This window comes from Patiria miniata, unplaced genomic scaffold, assembly GCF_015706575.1.
Source record: "Patiria miniata isolate m_02_andy unplaced genomic scaffold, ASM1570657v1 HiC_scaffold_7, whole genome shotgun sequence".
Lineage (NCBI taxonomy): Eukaryota > Metazoa > Echinodermata > Asteroidea > Valvatida > Asterinidae > Patiria > Patiria miniata.
Window position 1 is genome coordinate 43,937,321 of NW_024037074.1, and position 26,037 is coordinate 43,963,357.

The following is a 26,037-nucleotide window of genomic DNA, read 5'->3' on the forward strand; positions in this document are numbered from 1 at the left end:
GTTCGAGCCCACCGGCGGACACTTGTGCTCTTAAGCAAGGCACTTAACAATTATTGCTTCGTCCTTCGGATGGGACGTAAAGCCGTAAGTCCCGTGTGTTGTATAATGCACGTAAAAGAACCCAGTAAACACTTATCGCTAAGAGAAGGGGTTTGCCCCGGTGAGTGGAGTGCCATCGCCTCGTGGTTAAGGGCACAGGATTTGTGGTCTGTGGGTAAAGCTGCGGTTGTGGGTTCGAGTCCAGCCGCGGTCATGGTGCGTGTGCCCTTGAGCAAGGCACTCTGTCACTCATTGCTTCTCTCCACCCAGGAGTAAATGGGTACCTGTGAGGGCAGAGATGGTTATTGTGATTGAATAAGCTTGCTTGCGCCTAACAGGCAGCATCGAGCAGTATACTCCCCAGGGCACTGAGATGGTATTTGGAATGATTAATTGGCCCATTGATAAGGGTAATAATAATACTGTAAGTGCTGTGATTTAGTTTACTATTAAGAGCGTTCTTAAATGCCGATCATTATTATTATTATTCTGGCCTCCTGTATAAACTCCCACGTGGAGTATTTAGGAGAAGAATCAACCAAGAACCAAGACCATAAATATATTGAGAGAATAACCAACACCCAATGTAATTGTACAATAATCCCAGTGGAAAGACTGTCCAATACTATTACTATACCTCCTACGAAAAATTCCCTAATATTTTGTTCTTTTCACGGATTACTGATGGTTACAAAAATACAGTTTCTGATACGTACTACAGAATATACACAGTTGATTTTAAGTTACAAGTGACACTTCACAAAATATTTCCATTTTCAGTTTATTACAAATAAATACTTTACAAATTATGATAAAGTATTACTAGCATCTTATGCTCAATGAAATTGATATCTGATACATTTTGTTCCCAGAGACAATTCATATTTCAATTTTAAATGATTGTCTGATCTAGTGTTTCACCACTCGTTAAAACTTCTTTCCTCCAAAAAAATCGTAAAGATAAACTCTTTGTTTTTTTAAAAATTGGCGCTTTTTTTACTTCAGATACTAAAAAAAATACATATTCATAACCAAACCATTTGAATCAATCTATGTCCACAAGTGTTGCTCTGTTGTGCATACATGTGTGCTCAAAAAAATGTTACGTTACATGCTTCATGAAATTACTGCATAATTACTCAAGATATATTCAGACCATGTAGATACAACTCTTTCATTTGTCTGTACCTTTTTGCTTGCTTTGCATGAAGCCTGACTTTGTCAACACTAAATTGAGGGTATCATTGTATTTCATTGTTTTTTGTTGTTGTTTACAATATCTGGCAATAGTCGGCAATAGTGTACCTTCAGAGTTCAGAATTTAAGTGTAATGATTGGATGGGATAATTGATCAATGCTCATCTTTAAGTGGTATGGGTAAAGCAAACTTCAATATCTTTTTTCTAATTTAAATCTTCCATCCTCATCCCTTGCAAAGCCAAATACGGAAGGAATCATACCGTTGATGAAATGCCACACCTGGCCCATCTATTAGTCTCAGCCCAATGTGCACATGAGCAACAAAGGCTGCGTCTCTCCAACTGCAAAGCAAACTGCATATTTTAGCCATGTACGTCAAGTACATGAATGTCAATCTCTTCTTGGACATTAAGAATGTCTGAACATCATAGGGCAGAACTTAATGGATGTGTTGATTGTTTTTGGACACTAAGCATGTTCAGACTGGAACATGCCCACCCTGGCTGAAAACGTTTAGACAATTTTCAGGAAGAGTACTGAGATAACAGAACCTACAGCCAATCCAGCGGCAAGGAAAAGAGACATCATGACACCGGCAGTCTCACTGTGTTTGACATCTACAAACCTGCAATGGCAGACAAAGAAAGAAGCACGGCAATTAAGAAGGATCCGAGGCTTTCCCATGGTGGATAAGAAAGCGAATGGACTTATACTCACTTGGTGACTAAGACAGATATAGGTAGAACTCAAATTCATTGCAGCTGTACACTCGCTGTCTCATTAGAAAAAAATACCCACAAGGCAGATCACACAAGAGATCTACAACTATTTCCTTTTGAAAACCTGTAAAAATATATGGTGTGCAGTATTCTGGCCATTTAGTTTGGACAAAAACATATCACATAACAATAAAGCAAGAGTACTTACTTTGGTCCATAAATCATAAGCAAGCTGCCTAGATAACCATTGGATAATCCAAAGAGGACATTGAAGACAATGAAATAAGCATCATTATTGAAGAAGACGGTGGTTGGATGGTCTGTAATATGGAGGTTACAGAAGGCAAACAGTGGGAAGAAGACTAGGCGGAGTAGGACCAGTAAACTGATGAGTGGCATGTGGTTTGGTTTGGGCTGTAGAGATGCAAAGCAAAAAAAGAGAAAAATCTATCAAACAGAAATCTTAAACATTACCTCCATGTCATTTAAGCGACGCCTACAGTTACATAGATGACCTCAAACCCCTGGAGTGGATTAATATGTTCAACAAAAGTGTCAATTTGTTGATTTGGTTAAATCGTCGCAGAGCTGACAAACCGACGAATAAGCGAAAACCTTGTTTGGAGTAATTCGCGTTTGAAGTTGGACACTTCTCTGGGTGCCGTATTTTACCCTTAATGTTTCGATAAACAAACTTTTAGTATATATTCTGAATAAAATATGAAACTAAGTATCCACCAGGTCACTTATTTAATCAGAGAAGTTGTGCGATATGATTTTATTTGATCGTAAACGCATTCGTCAGTTTGTCAAATTACATTAATCTGCAATATCCGGTTGTTCTTCACACTGTTTGTATGCTATTCGTCAGTTTGTCGGATCGCGCGTGCACGCACGCGCAATCCGACAAACTGACGAATAACATTCGTTGGTACTTTGAACGCACACCTTACATAAGCTGGTTACCAGCGAAATGTTTGTATGCTATTCGTCAGTTTGTCGGATTGCGCGCGCACGGCGCGCCAATCCGACAAACTGACGAATGACATTCGTTGGTACTTGGAACGCACACCTTACATAAGCTGGTTACCAGCGAAATTTCGTATTCGTCACTATGTCAAATTATGGATTTGTTTTTGTGAGTGATTCGCCACAAGGGGGGCTCTGAATCTCAAAATCCAGACAAATATTAAGAATTTTGGCATAAATACTTGAAAGAGCAACCTTCATAAAGCCTAAAAATAACAAAAAATTGAAATCGCCAAAATGGTCGATTCGCCGGTTTGTCAGCTCTGCGACAAAATGTGAACTTGGGCTATCCCTTCAGGAACTCACCCATTGGATTCCTGCCAGTGTCCTCCCAGTGAAATCCATCGTGTTGAAGACCAGGAAACAGGCTACAGGACTGAAATATTCTGTTCAAACAAATGGTAATACAGTGAAGATCACAGAGTTCTGAACTAAGTTCAATGTTTGAAACAATAAGAAGCAGCTAAACTGACAAACTGGCACTCTCAATTTTGTGTATGAAGATTCTGGGGAATTTGGTAAAATTTAGGACTTGGCCCACACTCATCAGGTACATTGAGTTTTCATTTTATTTACTAATTAGATGCTCTTCCTAACAGTGCATAATAAGATCGTGTCTGACATGGGCAGCCAGAGCTATGGCTACGTCCATTGTCAGTATATATGTTGTCACATTATTGTTATTGTCAAAGACAAGACAAAAACTCCTTTTCAATGCAAAAGTTAGACGATTGTTTTTTCCTAACTCCCTTTGGCAGAGTAGGGACTTTTGTCTCGGATATTGACCAAATTGTGCTGGGCTTTGTATTCTATCCAAGGTCAATTGAAACAAAGCAAGTAAATGTGTATACTAAAACAAAACAACAGAAGACACAATGGAACTTGTTTTGCATTTCAATGGTTGGGAAGTACAAGTACATTGTACATGCTTGCAGTTGGTTGTTGGAAGGTATAGTGATACTTACTAGCCCAGTTTTTATTGTCTGCATTCATAGCAGCACCGTAGGCCAAAGTTCCAGGAAACAATCCTAATGTGACTGCAAATACAAGAAGGACCATGATGGCAGGCACTTTGATCTGAAAATGGAGAAAAAAAATCAATCTTCTTTGGATTAAAAAAAACCAGCCACATTAATCACCAAAAAGTGGGCAACTCTATCAACCACCCGAGGGTGAAATTCTGGTCACACACTACACATTTACAGCACATTAATTATTGTATTTGAACAAATTTTGTATTCTAGGTGCATTCTAAGTGCATGTTACATCTCCAAATTGATTGTGCTGGGTAATTTCTATCTCAGCAGTTTTGTGTCTTACCGGTATGTCATCTTCTATGCTACCAGTCTTAACAACAATCCATTATGTGTGGCAAATTGCTGGCAATAAGCAAAATCCTGAAAACAAACAATCTAGAATAAAAATGGCTCTTACCTTCCAAAAGATCAGTCCAAATGGTGGTCTCTCGTGACGTGCTACCTTCTCAAAACTCTCTGTGCTTTCCAACTCACGAGATTTAATTTTGGTCATTTCAGCTACAGAGAATACAAAAACCCAGTATTAACAAAATTGTAATGTTTGCAGGAATCTTCCTGACAATATAAAGTTTGCTACCCAGAGGATTTCTGAATCCATAAAAATCCTACAAAACCTGAAAGTGGATTTAAGTGGATTCAGCGTTCAGGAATTCCACAGTCGAACCAAACCAATTTGTTCCAAAGTTTTGATTAAAATTTGATGTAAGAGCAAAAATTAAGACTACATGACAAAGTTGAGTTGAGTCAATGAAAAATTAATACATAAAGTTTGCCCGTTTGAAGCTAAATTTATTAATTTGGGTTCACTTGGGTTGCACCTCTAACTCTTTGGTTGGGCCCAACTCTAAAACACCAGTCTAAAATGAGTGTGAATTTTCAGGGCACATACCATATTTATTGAGGAAGTAGGATGCATATTTGTTCCTGGGAAGCATCAGGAAAGCTAGGATGGTTATCAGGATGCAAACCACTGAGAATAAGAAGTAGATGAATCCGCTGCTGTCTTCATCGCTGGTTGCTGTCAATAAACATCAAAAAGGAAAAGGTGAATCATAAAAGAACCCAAAGCATGGGTGTCAGTACCGTAGTGACATAAAGACAAGTAGACTTTGTCCTTGAGAAAGGCGGAGTCCCAACTACAAAGCAACAGCCGCCATTAATACATGTGCTTACAGACGCAACTACATTTTCGTTTTCGAGAATATCTCAAAATGCAGTATTTTGGGTCTCCCATAGAATGCAGTTTTTAAAGAAAGTGTACCGCACATGTTTTGAATAAATAATATGTTTATTTCATAATCCTTATTTTCACCTTCTAGGGTGCATTTCATTTCAGTATGGGCTTATTGCAATAAGGTCGTCTGCTCTAAGTAGCTGCTTAAAGGGACTCCGTCAAAATGCAGTAATAATGCTTTCCTATAAAACGCCGTTTATGAAAGAAAGTGTACAGCTCTTTTTTAAATTCATATCCTAATTTTCAGCCCTTAGGGGGCACTTCATTTCAGTATGGGCTGATTAAAATGAGGTTTTTAGCTCTTATTAGCGGCTTAAAGGGGACCGTTTTCGATATTATCTCGAAATGCAGTAGGCCTTTTGTGGAATTCCTATAAAACGCCGGTTTTGAAGGAAAGTATATCGCACTTTTTGAATGAATCCCAGTCTGTATAAGCCTATCCGTCGCGCAGTCCTAGCCTAGTGCATTTTTGTACTCCGTTTATTTTAAGGATTACAACTCCACACACACAAAATTACATAAACTAAAGGTGAAGTAGTAACGGTTATCTCTTTTTAGTCATCATTATAATGTTGCAGCGCCGTTAGTTTGTTTTGAAAGCTGACGGAAAGCGCGCTAAACAGCAGATCCCTGGTTCCCTCATAGGCCATTCAATTATTAAGACGAGTGTGTGCGTAACCAATGAATAACTGGTTATTTGTCACTTCGTCAGATACTGGATGCGCGCTGTTCTGATATGACCAAGAGTCGAATAATTTATTCGTCAGTTCGCAAGACAAAGTTTTTTCAACATGTGCCGATTCCTCACTTAGTGGGTTCTGGAACTACAAAAATGAAGTGTTTTTATGAATTAAAAACCTACAAATCTGAAAATTCAAATATTTTTAACCCTAAAACTCAATTAATAAAAAAAACACCAAAATGGCCAATTCGTCACTTTGTCAGATATGAGACGAAATATATCTTTAACAAAAAATCTGGTTAACGATATGACCATTCTTTAAATTGAAGACTTTTTCCAGAAGCACCTGCATATTGACAAGGGGGTCAAACAAATCTGTAACACTTATTTGCAGAGTAGCATTCCAGAGTTGCACCAAACTGAATAGTATTAGGAGCAACTCAAGTCAACCCAAAGAAATGTTGGTATCAGACAGGCGATGTACATGCATAAATATTCCACTGACTGCACCCAGGAATCGTTCTGAATGACTGCAACAGCGTGTTTTTTAATGTGCGGTCACTTCTTATTGTTGCAACGTGTGTTCAAACATTTAATCTCATTCATATCTCAGGAATTATCTAATTTGAAATGCTGGTCTGAAATAGGTTTGAATACTAAGTTTGACAATGTGTTGTGCATCTTACCAGCAGTAGAGATAATGCTAATAATCGATGGTAGAATTCCTCCCATTCCCTGGCCTGACATGATTGCCTGCATGTAACGTTTGGGGAGTATACCAGCCAAGCCAAACACACTACCTTGATACACAGCTGCACAGACTGCAGAGGGCAAGGAAAACAACACAAATTGATGCACTGAGCTCCACATGTGCATTACAAATGATTTCATACAAGTGTACTTGTACATACTTCAGCATCACTTTCTATTTAAGCATCTTGATCAGATTAATTCTTCTCACACTTTTGCAGCATTGCAGCAGCTTGCAAAATGTACACATCCACCTATAAAAGCTGCTTAAGTCTTTCCAGCAGACGTTTGTGATATTGCAAGCCATAGTGAATTCATTAGGATGTGGCCTAAAGGCCAGTACTATACAGTAAACACATCCAACTCAATGCAAATCAGGTAGTAGTGATGTGGAAGATGTGCGCTAATTTTGGCAAAGTAAACAAGACACTTTAATGAGCTACTGTTTGAAAAGTGAAGTGATACATCACTGATAATGTAACATCTAATGAGTAGAACACAATTACAGACCAAACTAAGATACCACCACCTTAATGACCTTGTACATTATGTGGTCGGACGTACTTGTACGTTGGATTTATGGAAATGCCCTTGAAATATGACCTGCTTTAATTTCACTCTATAATCAGACAGTTTACATGTTAAACCATGGGACTTACCATTGATGAGAACAACTGTAGAAATGCACACAGCAAAAAACGTGATTTGCCCTAGAAAAAAATGACAGGAAATAAATAGTAATGGCAACATTGAAACTAAAAGATAGTGTTTTAGGGGTTTCTTTTACTTAAATTTAATTACAAGAACACAAACTTGGTATATTAAATCCATGACATTAATCACACCATCTAAAATAAACCACATTTATTTTTACATGCAACAAATCCTAATATAACTGGTAACAATTTCATCTCCTGGATGTAAAATATTATCAACAGGCTGTTTGTGACTTAGTGTCCAGTTCATATTTTTTACGCAGTTTGAAGATTTTATAACAAAAATTCAAACAATGCGATTCTCGAATGGCACATCTCACCTGCTTTCGTGATTATCTTTAAAGAGTGACCTTTGACCTTTGTGTGTGACATTCAACATCATTATCATGTGATGGTTCCCATGTTGCATCTATGACCCAAATTTGGTTCCAATTGGACTAAAACTTTTCAAATGACATCACTTTTACATGTTCAGCCTATTTTACAACTTGACCTCAGATGACATTTGACCTTGAAAGTTTCACCAAAATACCTCATACATGCATGTAATTTATGTGTACTACATGTATACATTAACGTACAGACATAGTTATTGCTTAAGCCCTTTTCATACTAGAGCCTCTCAACCTGGGTTGAACTCAACCCTGGGCGAACCCAGTGCCGCCCCAGGTTGAGTTTTTTATTTTTCAACCCTGCGTTCAACCCCGCATCGTTTCACACTTGTTTCATGCAAATCAAGCTTATCATGCTCAGTTACTACTGTTTTGAACCCTGGCAAGAATTTCAACCCAGGTTGAAAATCTCAACCCTGGTCTGGAGCAGGGTTGACTTCAACCCGGGGCGAAATCAATCTCTGGGTTGATGCAGGGTTGACGCAGGGTTGAAATTCTTCAAGTGTGAAACGATGCATGTTTTCAACCCTGCGTCAACCCCCTAGATTTGTCTAGTGTGAAAAGGCATAGTCTCTTTCCCGAACAAAGTCCAGACGAGACAAAAAAGAAAGTTTTGACTTACATTCGTCTGTGTCCACTTTTGCAAAAATCGTTGTCACAACAAAAAGAGCCAGCATTCCTAGTAAAGGAACTATGATTCGGGTCTGCAAACTGATCCTGAAATGGAAAAAAACAAAACAAAAACATAACAGAAACCAAATGTAAATGTTCAGTGCACTACATAACCCCACACCTTATCTTGGACTTGGGGAAACTGCCCTCCTTTTGTACAGATTTTTTCAATACAATATTTCCCTCTGTTTTGGGGGGCCAAGCCTTTATATATTTGATGAGTCTCTTTGATCCTGGGAAGCAACATATATCCATAGCTGCCAACTTTTCAAAATCCCAATTAGTAATCAACCCGCGCGGTCATTTTCAACTGCTCGTTTTATCAAAAGCTTTACCAACATCAAGTACATGTACATGGTTTACATGTACACATACATGTGCATACCCTTCTTGTTGTGAATAATAATGTACTGTAGGCAAAAAGATAATATAAAAAATATAAAAAAATTAAATAAAAAAATTACAATTAATTTTTGTTTTCATGTCTGTATTTGTTTGTTGAAGTCAAATAAATAATAACAATAATAACGTACGCATATTTTTTTGGAGATGCATTTTATCGGGAGTATCGATGTGGAGTTTCGAGTTCGTATCAATACACACAATGATTTAGGGCCACCGTAAGCAATAGAAATATCCCGCCAACATACCTTGCAAACACATGCTGATTTATCTTTTCTGGACGTTGTGACAAACTCAAACTCTATTACCAATTATTCCAACCATATTCCATGATTAAAATCTTGATGGGTCTCATACCGGCAATAAGCGACCGAATGTGCTCACGATCGTCACTGAAAAGTACTCACATACAGTACACACAACCACACATCCACGAGATGCACACAAATGACACACCATTGAAAAATAGTTTTAGTCTGGTCCTCAAGTACTCCACTGCGCACACTGCATTGATGTCTATCAGGTGCTTGACTGCATTCTTATTAGACTTGTCACCAGTCCATCCATTATCGCGACATTTCGCCAGTAGTTTTCGTTCAAAAACGATACTTTACAAGTTTTTTTTTTTCGTTAGGTAGAAAATGGGAAATTCGTAATGTTTTAGTGGCAAATCGTATTTTCGTAATTTCAGTTGGAATAATGGAATATCTGTGTCAAGAATTACACCACTTTCTCAGACTGAACTTCAACTTTATGGTTTTTTACTATGATTTCTATTTGCATACCAAATTTGAAGAAAACATGACTTTTGAGATTGAACAGAGGCAAACTTTATGTATGTAATTCCCCCCCCCCCCCCAAGATGGCCAGGAAAAAACTAACAATAAAAAAAAAAACCAACAGGTCTCTGTAAGGTTTCAAAAGCCAAGAATCTAAATACCACATTGTTGTTAAGCATGAACTAGTAGGGTTGGGCTATGCTGGATTGTCCATGTATTGTCAATAAACCTGTTATCTGTGATGCATGGGATGACAGCAGTTCATTACAATTCCCCAAAGTTGTGCCATACATCCAGTGGAAACTTGTTATCTGGAAAATCACGTCCAAAAGAACATGTCAGTCTTACCTGTGCTGAAGTGCTAAATTAAGCAACTGGAATATGATACTAGGTACCATGGCTGCAACAGAGAAGTAACCTTCAAAACTTGAATCCAAGGCAGAATCTTCAGTTCCATTCCCTGTCACATTGCGGAACTTGTAGGCAAAGTACTGTTACAAACACACACAACTTAAAAATATTACTTCATAAAGAACACTTCTTTTGTAAAACAGGGGTTCACATAAGAGGCCATAATATCGGAAGCATCCGTATGATCTTACTGTGACCGCAGTAATGAACATGTTCCATGGCAGAACAGAGGTCATTGCCAAGACAAAGCAAATGGCCTAGGTCATACATATCGGAGAAAAAGGTTAACTGTCAAGCACAACAAAAACAAACTTAGAAAAAACTAACAAACTACATGTAAATCCGACCAGGATTGGTCTGGGATCACTCTTACCGACTTAGCTGTGATGAACATATTCCAGGGCAGAACGGAGCATACTCCAAGGAGGAAGAAGATAAGATAAACAGCTTTGAAACTGCAGCAAGAAGGAGCAGAAAAACAAAATGCAAAATTCAATATTTGGGAGAAACCCAAAGTAAATTATACACAAACTTTTTCAGTGACCGTATAAGCATTTAGTTTTAAGGATTGAAAAGCAAACAAACAATTGGAAGAAACAAATATATGTTGTCCAGTGATAGAACTAGCATCTGGTACTACATGTAGTAAGAATTTGGAATAATAATGAATTTAATAATTGAAGGGCAAATCAACAATTGAAGGAACCAAAAAGTAATGTAAAAAGGTCCATGATTACACTACATGTACGGTAGGACAAACATTTTGAAAGGGATCTCAAAAAGGAAAAGGAAATTGTATTCCATACATAAACTGCAAACCAACTCATAAGCATGCACTCTACATGTACATGTACATGTACATCCTTTTTGTCTCATGACACATGCACATGTACCCCGGTAGGACCAACAGCTCAACAATAGCAGGATACAACATATAATTTTTATCTTAAAATTCAACATAAAACAGCTGGCTTGAGCAGTAATGACAATTTGTGTTTGTGTCTATGCAAGGGGGGCTATACATGTATGCACTTGTAAAGTAAAGATGAGCAAATTAGGGTGAATATTCACTTCACAGTCCTGGCTGAAACTACTGTATTATAACAAAAATGATTGACTGAAAGGTACAAAGACAGTAACAACATGCAGAGAACATTGTGCAACTGTTCAGCTGTGATAGTAGTCCCAGGCATTTTGTATGCCTGAGGGGTGCAAATGAGCAGTACCCAAGGTGAAGCCAAAGGTGTCAATTGCACCTTTCCGTGTACAGAAAAATTGTGGTTTTTTTTTATACCATGGTACTGTTTTTAGTCACAATTTGTTTTCATCTTTCAGTGGTAATAATGTGATAATTTAAATGTTAGTTTTGAAATACAGAATTAAATATCAGTTTTACATTGCAACACCCTATGCATTTAATTGAATAGTCCAATGCTTCATTTTATTTAACATGCAAGTCTGTGCTGATGACGTGTGCATGCCCTGAGCAGCATCATCCACCTTGTGCCCGGGGCTATTCTGTCTACATGTATGTCATACATTGCACATAGCAGTTGGTCTCTCTAAAGTGTCTGAGAATGATGAAAGATCATGTACTCAGGTAACACGGGTGATGTACTCTGCAGAGTCCATCGGGTATCATTCTTAATTTTTTTTGCAGTTTGTTATGTGAACATTTTTCAACCAATATTTGTTCACAAACTAGTAGTAGTACCATGGTATAACAAAAACAAGATAACAATTATCAGTAACCAAACTGGCAATGGCAAATCATAAACTAGAGCCGAGTGCATTCTTCTTGGATCATAACATACATTCCACAACACTAATATCTACATTTATTTCAAAAATATAAATATATTTACCTTGAAGGGGAGCTGCAAGAAGAAAACAGGTTACTTGGTTTGTTTTTTTAAGATTTAATATACAAGCAAGGCCCCCCAAAAATAGTTCTGTCTCAGATTACCCTACCTACCGGTACCCTATTTTGACAGCCCCTACCCTAAATTTGTTTGAGGGAAAAAAGAGGAAAAACCCTGAAAATACCCTGGACTACATGCAGACACCTCCATATGATCGTACAAAAAATTGCCTACCTACCGTTTACTACCCCATTTTCAAATGCCATGTAACTGGAAGCAGAAGTATTTGGGGGGGGGGGGGGGGGGGGGCTTAAGGTAAAGATTTACAGTTGCACCAAATCCCTGTTTAAAAGTTCACTGAACTTACTTGTAGTAATATGATATTCTAGACCATCCTGATCATAGTCCAACCTCCATGGACCGGTACATGTACATTAAGTCTCTGTTGTCGAGTACTAAGAGTCATTAACACGATTAAAGGTTTGCACCTGATCAAATACTGTACTTTCGAGTACAGTAAAGAATAGAACCCTCACCCCTCCTCCCTTCCATAAATAGTCATAACAAATGCAAATACTTTGCCTTGCATAAAATAAACATGATGTTTTAACCATCAAATGAAACAAAAATCCAGTGATTCTTTGTGATAACACCAAATAGCACCTCTTCTGTGCCATCCTTATCACAGCAAAAGTGCATTGGTGTGTGTCAGCAATTGCGAGACATGTAAACTTTTCCTGTTCATTGGCAACTCCATGTCAATATAATGATGCAGTAATGAAACTAAAAGAATTTACATGTTGCAAATGAAACTGTTTATTATTCTATTTACTAATATAAGATAAACCAGTTGACATAATATCTTGAACAATGTGCTGTACGCTGCCTAAGGCAAATGAATTAACTTTCATGTAGTGTTTATTAAGTGTTGCGGATGTATTCATGAAAGTGTTAGGGGATGAGAATGCAAATGAAACAGGCCCAGCTCAAATTCACCTTGAGAATATGTAAGAGGTTTAACAGGGTTATGCAGGTTACCTCAGGGTTCAACTTCCTGAGTTATGGCTTGTTAATATTGTGCATTCTTTCCTTAGTTCAGCACATTTTGCAACGTGAAGCCCTAGGGTTTTGGGGGATGCAGCTGCAACATGCAGTGTGGCATTGGAGAGGTGCAAGTCAACAATTGCTGATAACTTCAAACTCCAATACAATCAGGACAATCCAAGAGCTTTGTTGAGTAGAGTAGGCCTATACATGTACATGGCATATATGCCATTGTGCTACTGCAAACTAGTCCTGGATTTGGGCAGAATCACATGGGCTCCAGCTGCAAAACGTACATGTACATGGGTCTTCATGATTGATAAGAGATACAATGTTTTTGTCAAAATCAGGCCGTACATTTTGCAAAGTTTGAGAGACTGGTATTTAACCAATTGTCATTTCCTCTCATTTGTCATACAACAAAATTGCAGAGGGCCCACCACTTGACCCCTTATTAAATTTCCATTTCAAATGATTCTGCAAAATATCAGAAAAGCCGATACATGTGTTTGAAAGCAGCTTCATTCAAAGTATACATGTACACAGTCATGACAGTTCCATCCTGCAAAGCCAGAAACAAAATGTGTGTTGGAAAAGACCTCTGACCTGCTGACCATGTACATTTGTACCTGTACACTTAGAGGAAAAAACACATAATGTTGTTTAAACATTGCTGACCAGTACAGATAATAACTCATTGTTTGCTTGTCAAACATTGTCTTGTACCAACCCTATTAAACTTGGTTTTGGCCATTGATTTTGGCCATCTGTTGAATATACATACAGTACAGGTACAAAACAATGAATTTCCTTCCAAAGGGTCAAGGCTAACACAAGAATGGCTACTGTAAAACCATTGAGTAATGTTTTATTGCTCTCTGGAACAACTAAGCACTCATTTTCAACAAATATTATTAACAAACATCACCTTGACCATACCTTGGATTTATCAACCCCAGGATTTTCAAACAATATTTTTAGTCCATGGGCACTGTCAAGGACATGTAAATTACTCCTTATAAACAACTAGCGGGTAGGTTTTGCCCCATCCGCTTTGTGGGGTGGGTGACTGTGCCACCTCTATCATTTTGCGGGTAATCAATTCAAGCAACTTATGAATACACACAGACACGTTTTATAACATAGCACGTTTTATAGTATAGCGGTGACAGTGGATATATGCACTTTATTACATTTATTTCATTTTTTACCATATAAGCCTTCAAATTAACAGCATTTTTTCTTTTCATACTGCCTGAATATTTGTAACTGTTGTATACATACATGTACATGTATATCTGATCCTTTCATTTATTTTTTGTTCTTGTCTTTACAAATGCAGTTCTCACATGAGTTCCAGCTGAGTGTAATTTGTGTTTTTCAGGAGTCTCTTGATTTACTCATATTAAAAACAAATTCAGAAACAAAGTGCAGCAATAAATTGTAACCATTTCAAAGTTTTTATTCTATATCCTGATTAGTGCTATCAGCTCTGAACTCTTCACATCCCACCACTGAATGGCAGGAAATGAGGAAGGACATGCAAGGTGTTAAATTGCCAAATTTGTCTGACCTTCAGTGCACGTAATAACTGCAAATTGAATTCATTCAGTATTATTTATAAATTATTCATTTATCTACCAATGATCCCAAAATTCAAATTCATATGATGAAATTATAAGTTATAAAGTTTGCTGAACAAAGTATTTGGTAGATTTGTGGGAAAATTCACCAGTGACAAATAGAGAATGATTCACCATTTCCATGCAGTGACCTTGTCATCTGGTTGGTCTGACATGTCTGATGATCATGATAATCAAACAATGGTACGGTATGTGGAAATCCTATCAACATGCTTAAAAGCAATGACAAGATAATATTGAGGAAACATGTTAAAAAGTGGAACTGGGTGATTGCTTTTATGGTCTTACATTTCAACTAGTTGGTAATTTGTCAAGGTCAAACTGACTTTATACAAGCCTGTTGGAACATGTTCTTGGGTGAGATTTAAGCAGTCCTACATCGTTGTAAATTGTCAATTAATGTGTATACAATATAAACGTGCTGCAATTTAAACTTACACGATCCACCGGCACGCTGGCAGTATTTATACAGTCAGTTTGTAAGCACACGTTTTCAGTTGACCCATAGAGCTAGCCAAAGTCACCAATGACCTCATTTGACCCCTAGATGACCATGACCTCAAATGGCTCCAGTCATCTGAAGTCCCTATACCCAAAGTAATGTCACCAAGTTTGGTTGAGAGTGAAGTCTGACATATGACAGCACTTTCCAGTTGACCTAACCAAAAACAATGACCTCATATGACCCCTCGACGACCTCTGACCTCAAATGTCTCAAGTCATCTGAAGTCCCCCTACCCAAAGATTATTGTCACCACGTTTGGTTGAGATTGAAGTCAGAATTAACTAGTTAACTAACCAGTTAACCTAACCAAAATGGAACACACACACGGATGTCCAGGTTTGTTTTTGGTGTAAATTAAGGATTTTCTACTGTTCCTCTTCCCTTTTCCTTTGTTTATACTCAAACTTTTTTGCAACAGCTCTCATTGGTTTTACATGTTTACATGTTTTCTAACCGAGGAGTCCTCTATTTGGTTCCTGTCCTCAATTCATCGATGATTTTGCGTGTGTGACCTACATTTACACTATAAACAAATGCACACCCAGACACACAGAAGGACACTATCGTAAGATACCCCTTTCTTGGCTTAAAAGCATAAAAGAAAGGGAAAAACAAAACAACTTAAAATCAATGTTTTCAATACAATTAGATTTCTCCCAGAAACTTTTTTCTTTTAAATTCATGTAGGCCTAATTTATTCAAATAATGAATTCATGCCCACTGCTACTGCCCATTTAATGTTTAACAGGCATTGCAAAGAAAGCGGACCTAGGAGACTGTAAGAACTATCAAGGGATCATGCTCCTCTCAGTGCCAGGAAAGACAGTGAACCGGATCATCTTTGAGAGGCTCAAGGAAGCATTGGATAAACTGTTCCAAGACCAGCAGGCAGGCTTCTGAAGAGCAAGTTCATGTACATGTACTGACCAGATCGCTACTCTTCGCATCATCGTGGAACAGTCCATAGAATGGAACTCGTCTTTATTCATCAACTTTATCAACTACATTTTTGTACAAGAAAGCCTTTGAAAGGGCTGGCCAAGATGTGCCATGGAGGCTCCTTGACCATTATGGCATACCACAGAAGTCCATCACTCTCATCAAAAAACATACATGTACCAGAGAATGTCATGCAGAGTTATACACCACGTTCAGCTTTCCGAGGGTTTCGAAGTGAAGACAGGAGTTCGCCTTCTGTTCCCATTCCTATTTCTAATTGTGATCCTACCACGGAAGGAAGATGAAATGGGATACAATGGACACCCTGGGTACAGCTATACGACCTGGACTTGCAGTTTACCTCGCCCTCCTTTCCCACAGACAAAGACAGATGCAGGACAAGTCCAACACCGCAGAAGAAGAATCAGACCAACAGAGCTGGGGGTTCACAGTGGCTAGACCAAAATACTGACAGTAAATGCTGCTGGGAACACAGGTACCACTCTTGGCCATGTTGGCAGTAAAGCTTCCTCTACCTGGGCAGCATCATGATCGACAAACAAGGTGGCACAGATGACGCCACGGCAAGAATTGGTAAGGCGCGAACAACATTCCTAATGCTGTCGAAGGTTTGGAGCTCGACAAAGTACTTTTACCCACACCTCGACAAAGTACTTTACCCACACCAAGATCCGATTATCCAATGTCAACTCAGTCTTAATCTATGGCTAAGAGACATGGCGAACCACCAAAAAAGATAATGAAGAGGATCCAAACATTTGTAAACAAGTGTAAATAGGTGCCTGGACGCAGATGATGGCCTGAGCTGAAGATGAGGGTCTTTATTCACATTCAGGCGGCTAATCTTAATTTGGCTTGTACAATTTCACTACAATTAGTTTCCACTTTTGGTATTAAATCACTTTACAAGTAAATAGACAATAAAGCTCTACAGGCTTGTAATCTTACTATAATTCCAGGAATCTCTGTCTGTCTGTCTGTCCGTCGATTATCTCCAGAACCGGGCACCGTATGAAGTTGAAAATCGGCGGGTGTATTGCTCGGGGCCACAGAATGTGCAGTGCCAAGTTTGAAGTGGTTTGGATGAGTGGTTCTCGAAAAAGCTGCAAAAAAGCAGTATTTTCGGAGGCAAACGTGGCAGCTTAGAACATAACACCACGCACTGCCGTTCTTTTCAATTGTTTACGTCATGTCTAAGCTAAAGCGCGCGTGCTCAATATGACACAAACAATGCAATAAGGACGGGCACGCACACGCGTGCATTGTAAGGCGATACATTGTCCAGTATGGGTGAATAGCACTGCATACCATGTTTTCGTATGTATACGGGCACATTATTTTTGCAGTCGACTGAGGGACCATTGTAGGTGGTCGAACTTCAAACTTGGCACAAACTTTGACGTAAGTGTGCGTTCAACCTGTGAAAACAACACAATTGAATCGTGTGCGTTGTTTGCACGAGCAGTTCTCAAAATCTCTGCAAGTAAGCAACCTATACCAGCGGCAAAGCAATTTGCGTTGTGCACCACGGACGGGCACTGCACTAGTTTAATCAAATTACAGATCAACTTTAAAAGTAGACAGGTTTCCTGTCCCTACATTATCGAATGTGAAAGGGAGACAGGAACCAGTCTACTCTGCAACAAGGCCCCAAAATAGTTATGCTTACATGCTTTTTAAAAATAGGGTTGCGAGATTTCCTTTTGAGGGGGGCCCAATGTTTTTAGTGCTGATTGAACGGAGTATTCAATTATATGCGCATTTCAGCCTGAACTATTTCCATTTGCTATACAAAAGTTATACAAAAATGGTCACAAAAAGTTAACAAAACCTTGCCTCAATTAATGTAAAAAAACTTAAAATGATGGCGAATTCTGGTTGTGCATACCACTATGCACAATGCTGGTCATGACAGGAAACTGGCCTACACTGCCCGTATATCGCAAGGGACGCGTGGTAGACAGCGTCTGTGAGAAGCGCGACAGTCTGTGTAGCGGGCGACAAGCCACGTGCTGCGGCAGGAAATTTAGCAAACCACCCTGCACTGCATCGCTTCAAATAAATTTATGAAAACGTACATGTAAACTACATAATTATGCAGACCAGAGAGATCAAATTCTGCGAATTAACTTGCAGAAATCCTTATTTTTCTGTTTACTTTGCCTTTTTAAAATGTGAAATTCGACCTGTACTGCAGTGTTACGCAATGTTGTGTTGGCCGAACTTGGCCATATGCATACACTGGTTGCCGCCTTTCCATTATGCCTTCTTTGGCCCTTTTATTATGCAGCACGGCGCGGCAGTAACCACTGGTACAGCATTGCTGCATTGTAGCATTGCAAGCATGCATTACGCATGTGTTTTCATCACCAATAGATTATTGCGAAGGTACCGGTACCGTTACTTATAAACAAATAAAACAAATAAAAACTGATAACAGAAATGTTGCAAGCAATTTTTCCCTTTTTACCTAACTTATTCAAAAATAGCACAGACAGTACTTCTGTAAAGTGAGTGTTAAAAGTCTCAATTATGTGACAGCTCCCCTACACATGTACTGTACAAAAAACTCTAAGCTATAGGCCTACAATTTTGAAAGCTTCCTGGATTCTCCAAAATCCAACAGTTCAATAATTTTACAATAGGCCTAAGGCATTTCTTCCCAATTACTTGAATGTATTCAATGTACATGTACATAACTCTACATTCATACAGCAATACACACAGTCGGAGGTCTGCATACAGAAAAAACAGGTGTTAAATTTGGTGGATGTGACAGAGTTGGGCTGGTAAAGATGAACATGATTCTTAATCAAATAAGCAATATTGAAAGCATTCTATGTGGCTCAATGGGCCATTTGAACAAACTGATTGAATACAATTGTTACTTCAACTCTTGGCAGGTGGTTCCAAGCTTTTGACTTGCTGTGTGAGACGAGCAAATAAATCTACATTTATATTAAAAATGTTCAATTCAATTACAACTAGAAGAACAGTGTGAAAGAAATCTGTTTTATTCAACGTGTGTTACATGAAATTCATTAAAAAAATGGATGACCGATGGACTGATACACCAAAGCTCAGTCCTATAATATTATGACCAATCACAGCCAAAATTAATGTACGCATGCGTGCAAATATGACGCCAGAAACATGTACATGTATGTAGTCTGGCATGATTGAAGAGGAGCACAAGCTGGTGCCCACATGCACAATGGGCGAGGCCTAATAGATTGGTCTTTTATTTTGCTAGTATTAGTGCTTTGCTAATGAATTTGTAAAGTAAATTTTAGAAGATTGTATGCATACATGTACGTGTACTGCATTTTGAGGGTTGGCTTTAAAACGTTTCTTCTCTTTAAAATGGGTGTCCCAATTACAAATGTAAATATAATGCTTCCTATCGTCTGTTCTACGGAAATCACTGGCCCCACTCTGTGAGTCTTGTACTTCATAGTGTACATGTCTGCATTAAATTTCCATTAGTACATTCTTCAACTCTTGGTTATTTTCTTGGTTCAGGTCTGGTCTCTTGTCCGTTCTTAGTCGGTACTTTGGGTCTATTCCTTGTTGATTCTAAGGTTATTGTTCTTGTGTTCCATCTTTCTAGTTCTAGAGCCATATCAATGTTATTGACTGATTACATACCGGTCATGCGGAGCATCCTCCACCACTGCACTACTCAGTGACGAGTTCTTGAGTAAGTGATCTGATTCCTCTTCATCTGATTCCACGGCATCGTACTGAACTGCAAGACCATTGGTGTTGACTTCTGGAGTTTCCATTGTACTCTGAATGGTACTCTTCGCAAACTAAAGTTCTACGTGTATAGAGAATGAGTAAAAATGTTACCAACTTTCCTGAAAAGTTGTTTCCTAAATTTGAAATCCATACTGTTTTTATAACTTTATATTCTCTATGGAAGCTACATGTCCTAAGGCCAAGCAAACTGTGAGATGTTGAAATCAAGCAAACAAAAACTGCTACAAGCATTAATTTCTCCCACTCACATTAGTCAACTCACTGCCTAAAGAGACATCAATTCAGGATAAAGAAAGTTTCAAATCTGCCTTCAACACACTCATGCGTCTAAAGATGCACCATTGGAAATTTCCGTTAGTAGTAGTCACTTCGGTTTTTTTATTCGGTGAAGCGCCCACAAATCGTTGACACAACCACACACGTGCATGTGGTTGCTATAATTTCATGAATTTGTTGGATCGGTGTGCGGCCGAAATCGCGTAGCTGCAATCGGCTCAGTGAGAACATATCTCGGGGTTTTTTGCTTTAGAAGCATACTCACCCTCTTTATGGGCTAATCAGAAAGTCCTGCCTTTTTCAGATGTCTATTTTTGGTGACATTTCCAGATTCGTTTGCACACGTTTGCATATCAAAATTAGACATCTGAAGAAGGCAGCACTTTCTGATTAGCCTATAAAGAGGGTGAGTATGCTTCTATAGCAAAAAAAACCCTACAAACTAAGCCTAAATGTGAAAATCAAAATTTGACAAAGTTTGACATGTTTTTGTACATGGTGGAAGTGTGGCTTTTATTTACGGAGGTAGTCCAGTAAATTGGCCACATTTATGGGGCTATTTCCAAGTGTCAGGTTGGCTCAGTGCGGAAAGGGCATATTTTTCATCATTTTGACCTAAAAAACGACAGAATCCACCTATGTCTGTTCTGCGCAACCTACGTGTGTATGTCATGAGGTATTGTGTGGAGTTTAGGGGCAAGCTGTGCAGCGGTTCTGTGGAAAATTTCTGTGTTTTGACGGACCTTTTTGTAGTTAATTGGTGTTTCGTGCTGCAAACAATTTTGCGGGGTTCTGTATGCTCACGCGGAGCCTAGTTCTAAGAGTAGGAGAAAACCACAGCTCTGGAAGTCGGTCCTACTAAACTGCGTCAACAAGTGTCAACAAGCGTCAACGGTCGTCAACAAGCATCAAGTCAACAAATTTTGTTGATGCTTTTGAACATTAAAAGTAGCTTTATTTGGTAGAAAAAGGAAGAAAAATTTAAAAACTTTTTTTTAACGTGAAATGTACGACGAATTTGTCGATAAGTGTTGGCCGCCATTTTGTTTGCCTGAAGTTAGCCGTACTACGCATGCGTGAAGTGTACAGAGCCTAACTTAGTAACTACGCATGCGCGAAGTGTACAGCGCCATCCAAACAAGATGGCGGCCAACACTAATCGACAAATTCGTCGTACATTTTGCTTAAAAAAAAACAAGTTTTAAAATATTTTTAACTTTAATTGATATGCAGAAGATGTTCTTTATTGCTTTTTCTACCATATAAAGCTACTTTTAATGTTCAAAAGCATATACAAAATTTGTTGATGCTTGATGACGACCGTTGACGCTTGTTGACGCTTGTTGGCGCTTGTTGACGCAGTTTAGTGGAACCCCTGGAAGACAAGTCGACCGTTGAGACAACTCGACTCGGGACAAGTCGACCGTTGAGACAACTCGACCGTTGAGACAACTCGACCGTATGTGCGATAAATGGAAAGACAAGTCGACCGTTGAGACAAGTCGCCTCGCATGTTTTGGGCCTAGTTTCGGGGATAGTACCGGGGATTTTGACGGCGGCTGATCGCCATTTGGGAGTGATGACACATGAGTTTTTATTTTTGCATATAACAGAGCCGATATAGCGCAGCGTGATTGTCCGTGCACATCGTTCGTTTTTTTTTTCAAGGCCACGTGCGCGCATCCCTGGTCAACGTGGCCGTACCGTGCACGGTGACATCGTTTTTGCCAGCCCTGTGCGCCCGGCATTTGCCGCGCCGGTCGACGTGCCCGCGTGCCGTGCCCGGGCCGGTCCTCGCGGGCGGGCGGGGCGCACCGGCCCGACGCGACGCCCTCTGTACATCGAGTATGCCCACGCCGCACCCGTGATCGGTCTTGCCACAGATTTGTGCAACTTTTTCTGCTCCACGTGTATTCATTTCCATTAAGTCGAGCAGTCTCAACGGTCGAGTTGTCCCGAGTCGAGTTGTCTCAACGGTCGACCTGTCTCAACGGTCGAGTTGTCTCAACGGTCGACTTGTCCCGAGTCGAGTTGTCTCATCGGTCGACTTGTCTGACATTCCCTGGAAGTAGGCCTTCCTTCCTCCAGCTCCATGGGCATGGCCTTACCTAGCCCAGGTTGGACGAAGTCTTCATTGCAATACGACTAACGTCCAGGACAAGACTTTTCTACATGAAACCATACAACATTTTTACCAGAGGTTTGTTATGTTTTACCTCGTTATAGAAGCTAATATTTCACGCCTACATACTCTATGTGTCCTTATCTGTTAGCACGCTGGGTTCAGGAATTCCATATGCAATGCTGACTGACGTTAATCAGGAAAATAAACTCCAAAGCAACGTTAAACTTGTACGTGTTTGTAGTCGCTTTTCATCAGTTTATTCCCAGAGTCGTACGTCATGTACAATGTACATGATATGTACAAATGTACGTGCCTACATACTCTATGTGTCCTTATCTGTTAGCACGCTGGGTTCAGGAATTCCATATGCAATGCTGACTGACGTTAATCAGGAAAATAAACTCCAAAGAAACGTTAAACTTGTACGTGTTTGTAGTCGCTTTTCATCAGTTTATTCCCAGAGTCGTACGTCATGTACAATGTACATGATATGTACAAATGTACGTGCGTACAATCCGAAAGCGCGCACGCACGCTAAGCGCCCTCATTTGTTTAGTTTTGGTTGGAACCGTGACGTCACTCCAGCCAACCGATGTCAGGAAAACGCTCAACCAATGACCAAAGCCGAAACGTGTTTCTGGTAACTGGCGCGAAAACACGCTCGGTCATTGGATTAGCGACCGCACCTTCAAGTAAGTGCGCGTGCGTATGAGGGTGGTTACTAAGCAAATCGCGCGTGCGCACTGCATATTCATGCAGCATAGTCTGTCCCCCGGACCAGATGTGATAATGAGCGTCGAGAATAATTGTCCGGTCTAGGGAACCAGACTACACGCTGCACCGTACTGACGTACATGATGTACGACTAGAATAGACTCGGCGGTGAGAAACTGATGAAAAGAGACTAAACACGTACAAGTTTAACGATGCTTTCGAGTTTATTTTCCTGATTGACGTCAGTCAGCATCGCATATGGAATTCCTGAACCCAGCGTGCTAACAGATAAGGACACATAGAATACCACGACGTAAAAATTAGCTTCTCCAACAAGGTAAAAATATTGAAATTATTGGTCAGAAATGTTTTCGTTCGGTTGTGAGCACATGTGTACTCAGGACTCCCTCCGTAACGTAGGGAGGAAAGGGAGTCCACCAGGGCTAGGCCTTACCTAGACCCGTGAACGTGGCTTGTAAACTACCATATAACTTTACTTACGAAATCATATACGAAGTGCAACAACTAATTCTTTCACAGACAGTTTCACAGCAGCATCTCTCTCAAATGCTTATTACTGCATTCCAGTTTCTATCCCGAACACGACTAGAGCTTTATATTCCTTAGAGCATGGAGCAAGGAAAACAGTTATTGTGAAAACTTGGCCAGATTTGGTTGCTTATGTCGAAATATACATGGATAAATAATGCAGTCGGGCACCTATGGCCCTTCAAATTTCAACTTCACCTGGCGACGTCTTGGGATCCGACTTTGGTTCAGTCGTTTTCCTGACACAATTTTGAGGGCGCTGTTTACATTTCTCGGTCGCAATTTTAGAATATTGGACTCATAATAAAACAACTAGGCCTATTCCGGCTTTTGGGGCCGGAATGTCTCCTTTCAAAAATCCCGGCGCCAAAAGATGCCATTTCCCCCCGGCTGAACAATAAAGAACCAGAATACTGTGGAATGCTACTTTTAAATAGCTGCTGCAGTGAAATAGGACACCCCTTGCTTTTTGAATTTGCCACTGCCGCAACATTTAATGTGAAAATGGTGCATGATAATCAACATTTATAAAGAAATCCAAAACTCCTTCCTTATTCAGTCCAGGGTCTAGAAGTTTGTCAGTTATTGAGAATGCGAAATGATTCTACCACAAAATTAATCTTCTGATGCTAAAAAATAGTTGAAATGAAAGGAATTCGATACACCGTATTATGACGTCAGAGGCGTAAAGGGGCTATTGTGGGGCGCGCGCGCGCAGTTTATCACTATGGTTATACTGCCTATGCATAGTGTAATCAATGAAACAATAGTTTGTAATAATTGTGCAAAAGTCTTCAAAATAACATTGAATAATTGAAGTAGAAGGATCATTATCCGAATGAACAACGAAATTGCATTCATGTTTGAACGGACAGCTTGTGCCAATAAGGTGAGTTCAAATTAATCAATATAGAAAACGTATTTTGGGGACGACTTTGTTCTTTGTCCTGAATTGTGTTTTTGTTTGCTCTTAAAAACACTTTGTTACTATAGCCCATATACACACATAATTGAAGAATTCATGTGCTCATTTGCAATATTGGCCGCGTTAATTAACACCTCGTTCTTTTGTTAAGAATATATTTGTTTTACAGAAATATAACTTTATACGGTTTTTAAAGTGTAGGCTCTACAAATGGTTTTCAGACCGTTAAATTTTAAAATGATGTATTAGTTATTACATGTATATATTAGAAATAGCGGACATTTTAGTTGAGAAATGAATTAACAAAGGAAACTTGAAACGAAATAAAGTAAACCTCATATATCCATCAGATAATATACTTTTTTTTCAAGAATGAGTAAGACGAACGTTCGACGCAAGACAATTTTTGAGCCAAGACGAGATTCTTTGGTCATCTCCAGGTCGGAAGATAGCCATGCTGGGGATAGGAAGGTATATGTTTAAATTATGTGCTTTTAATTATTGTTAAAAAATATAAATACTTGAACAATAGGTAGGCAAAATGGTGATTATAGGCATGGGCGTAGCGAGGGGGAGGCAAGGGGGTGCACTTCCCCCCCCCCCCGAAAACGAAAAAAAAAAAAAAAAAAGTAAAAAGGGGAAAAAAAGAAAGGAAAAAGAGGTGCGAAGCCATACTGCTGTTAATTTGATGGGGGGGGGGGGGGGGGGGGGTAGGGCAAATGCTCCCCTGCTCACGCTCGGAAAAATGATCAATTGAGAATATAATGAAAAAGTTAAGGAATTTTGGGAAAAATTTTTCTTTCCCCCCCCGGAAAAAATCCTGGCGACGCCCATGATTATAGGTACTTACCAATGATCAGTCATTTTTTTTGGAATAAATAGTGCTTTTGACGAAATTGTGCATGTTTCGTGATCAAAAGGTTGTGCACGTTTGTTTTTTTTGTTTTTTGTTTTTAGTCCCAGGCATTTGGCCTTGGTGATATGAATGTGGCCTGTTTTCGAGTAGTATAATAGGGGTGTAAGTGGTGCCACCAACGTCAAAATAGGTCGCCCCTCAAAAAAACCCTAATTTTTTTCAAAATTGAACTTTTTGAGCACCCCCCAAACCAAATCCTGGGTGCGCCACTGATTGTAAACATTCTTATTTAGAATTTGAGTGCCGGTGTTATTGGTGAAACGTGGCAAACTACATGAAAAACAAATAATCCTATTTCCCTTTGATATGCAGTTAATGACAAAATGATTTTTTTTTAAAACAAGTTTGGCATTGACGACAATGAAACGGTGACGACGACCGTAATGACTTATAATGCATTTTGAGATGATAATGAAACTCACTGCGGTTGATAATTGTAATGATTAATAAACTTGATAGAAATGGATGCGAAGAAGTTACGAAGATGTATGAGATGCTGAGGTTGATGGAAATAACAAAATAATAGTGACAGAGACAGAACGAGGAGAGTGTGCGGAACGCGTGTAATGCATGGGACAGGCATAGAAGGGCGTATTAAGAATATGAAAAACAACAACACTCAAGAAAAAACCCAATCAATTTCCCCTTTCGGCTGGCACTTATTTAAGGGCAGGTATCCTGTTCGGGTCCAGTT

At 39.3% G+C, this 26,037-nt stretch overlaps 1 protein-coding gene across 5 annotated transcripts; it reads right to left on the reverse strand.

The window, feature by feature from the left end:
* Nucleotides 1-775: 775 nt before the first annotated feature.
* On the reverse strand, nt 776-23,667 carry LOC119745733 (equilibrative nucleoside transporter 1-like). Of its 5 annotated transcripts, none has more exons than XM_038222284.1 (14): nt 23,455-23,666; nt 19,725-19,888; nt 11,928-11,939; nt 10,436-10,517; nt 10,000-10,142; nt 8,421-8,515; nt 7,350-7,400; nt 6,627-6,761; nt 4,914-5,042; nt 4,422-4,522; nt 3,953-4,064; nt 3,294-3,373; nt 2,167-2,372; nt 776-1,864 (listed from the first exon to the last, which is right to left on the reverse strand). In XM_038222284.1, the coding sequence occupies exons 2-14, from the start codon at nt 19,859-19,861 to the stop codon at nt 1,753-1,755; spliced, it is 1,395 nt and encodes a 464-aa protein (XP_038078212.1). In that variant the 5' UTR covers nt 19,862-19,888; nt 23,455-23,666; the 3' UTR covers nt 776-1,752. The 5 variants fall into 5 exon arrangements, with proteins under 5 accessions (XP_038078212.1, XP_038078210.1, XP_038078211.1 ...); XM_038222282.1 differs by having other exon boundaries at nt 19,725-19,892; XM_038222283.1 differs by having other exon boundaries at nt 19,725-19,896.
* Between the last annotated feature and the right edge of the window lie 2,370 nt (nt 23,668-26,037).

What these genes read in the sequence shown, in the direction of transcription:
- LOC119745733 (XM_038222284.1), bottom strand. Translation starts at nt 19,861, where the DNA reads ATGGAAACTCCAGAAGTCAACACCAATGGTCTTGCAGTTCAGTACGAT. An exon ending in AAAAGTGGACACAGACGAAT is followed by an intron (nt 7,401 to 8,420) that starts GTAAGTCAAAAC and finishes ATTTTTTTCTAG; the next exon opens with GGCAAATCACGTTTTTTGCT. An exon ending in TAGCATTATCTCTACTGCTG is followed by an intron (nt 5,043 to 6,626) that starts GTAAGATGCACA and finishes GTTTATTGACAG; the next exon opens with CAACCAGCGATGAAGACAGC.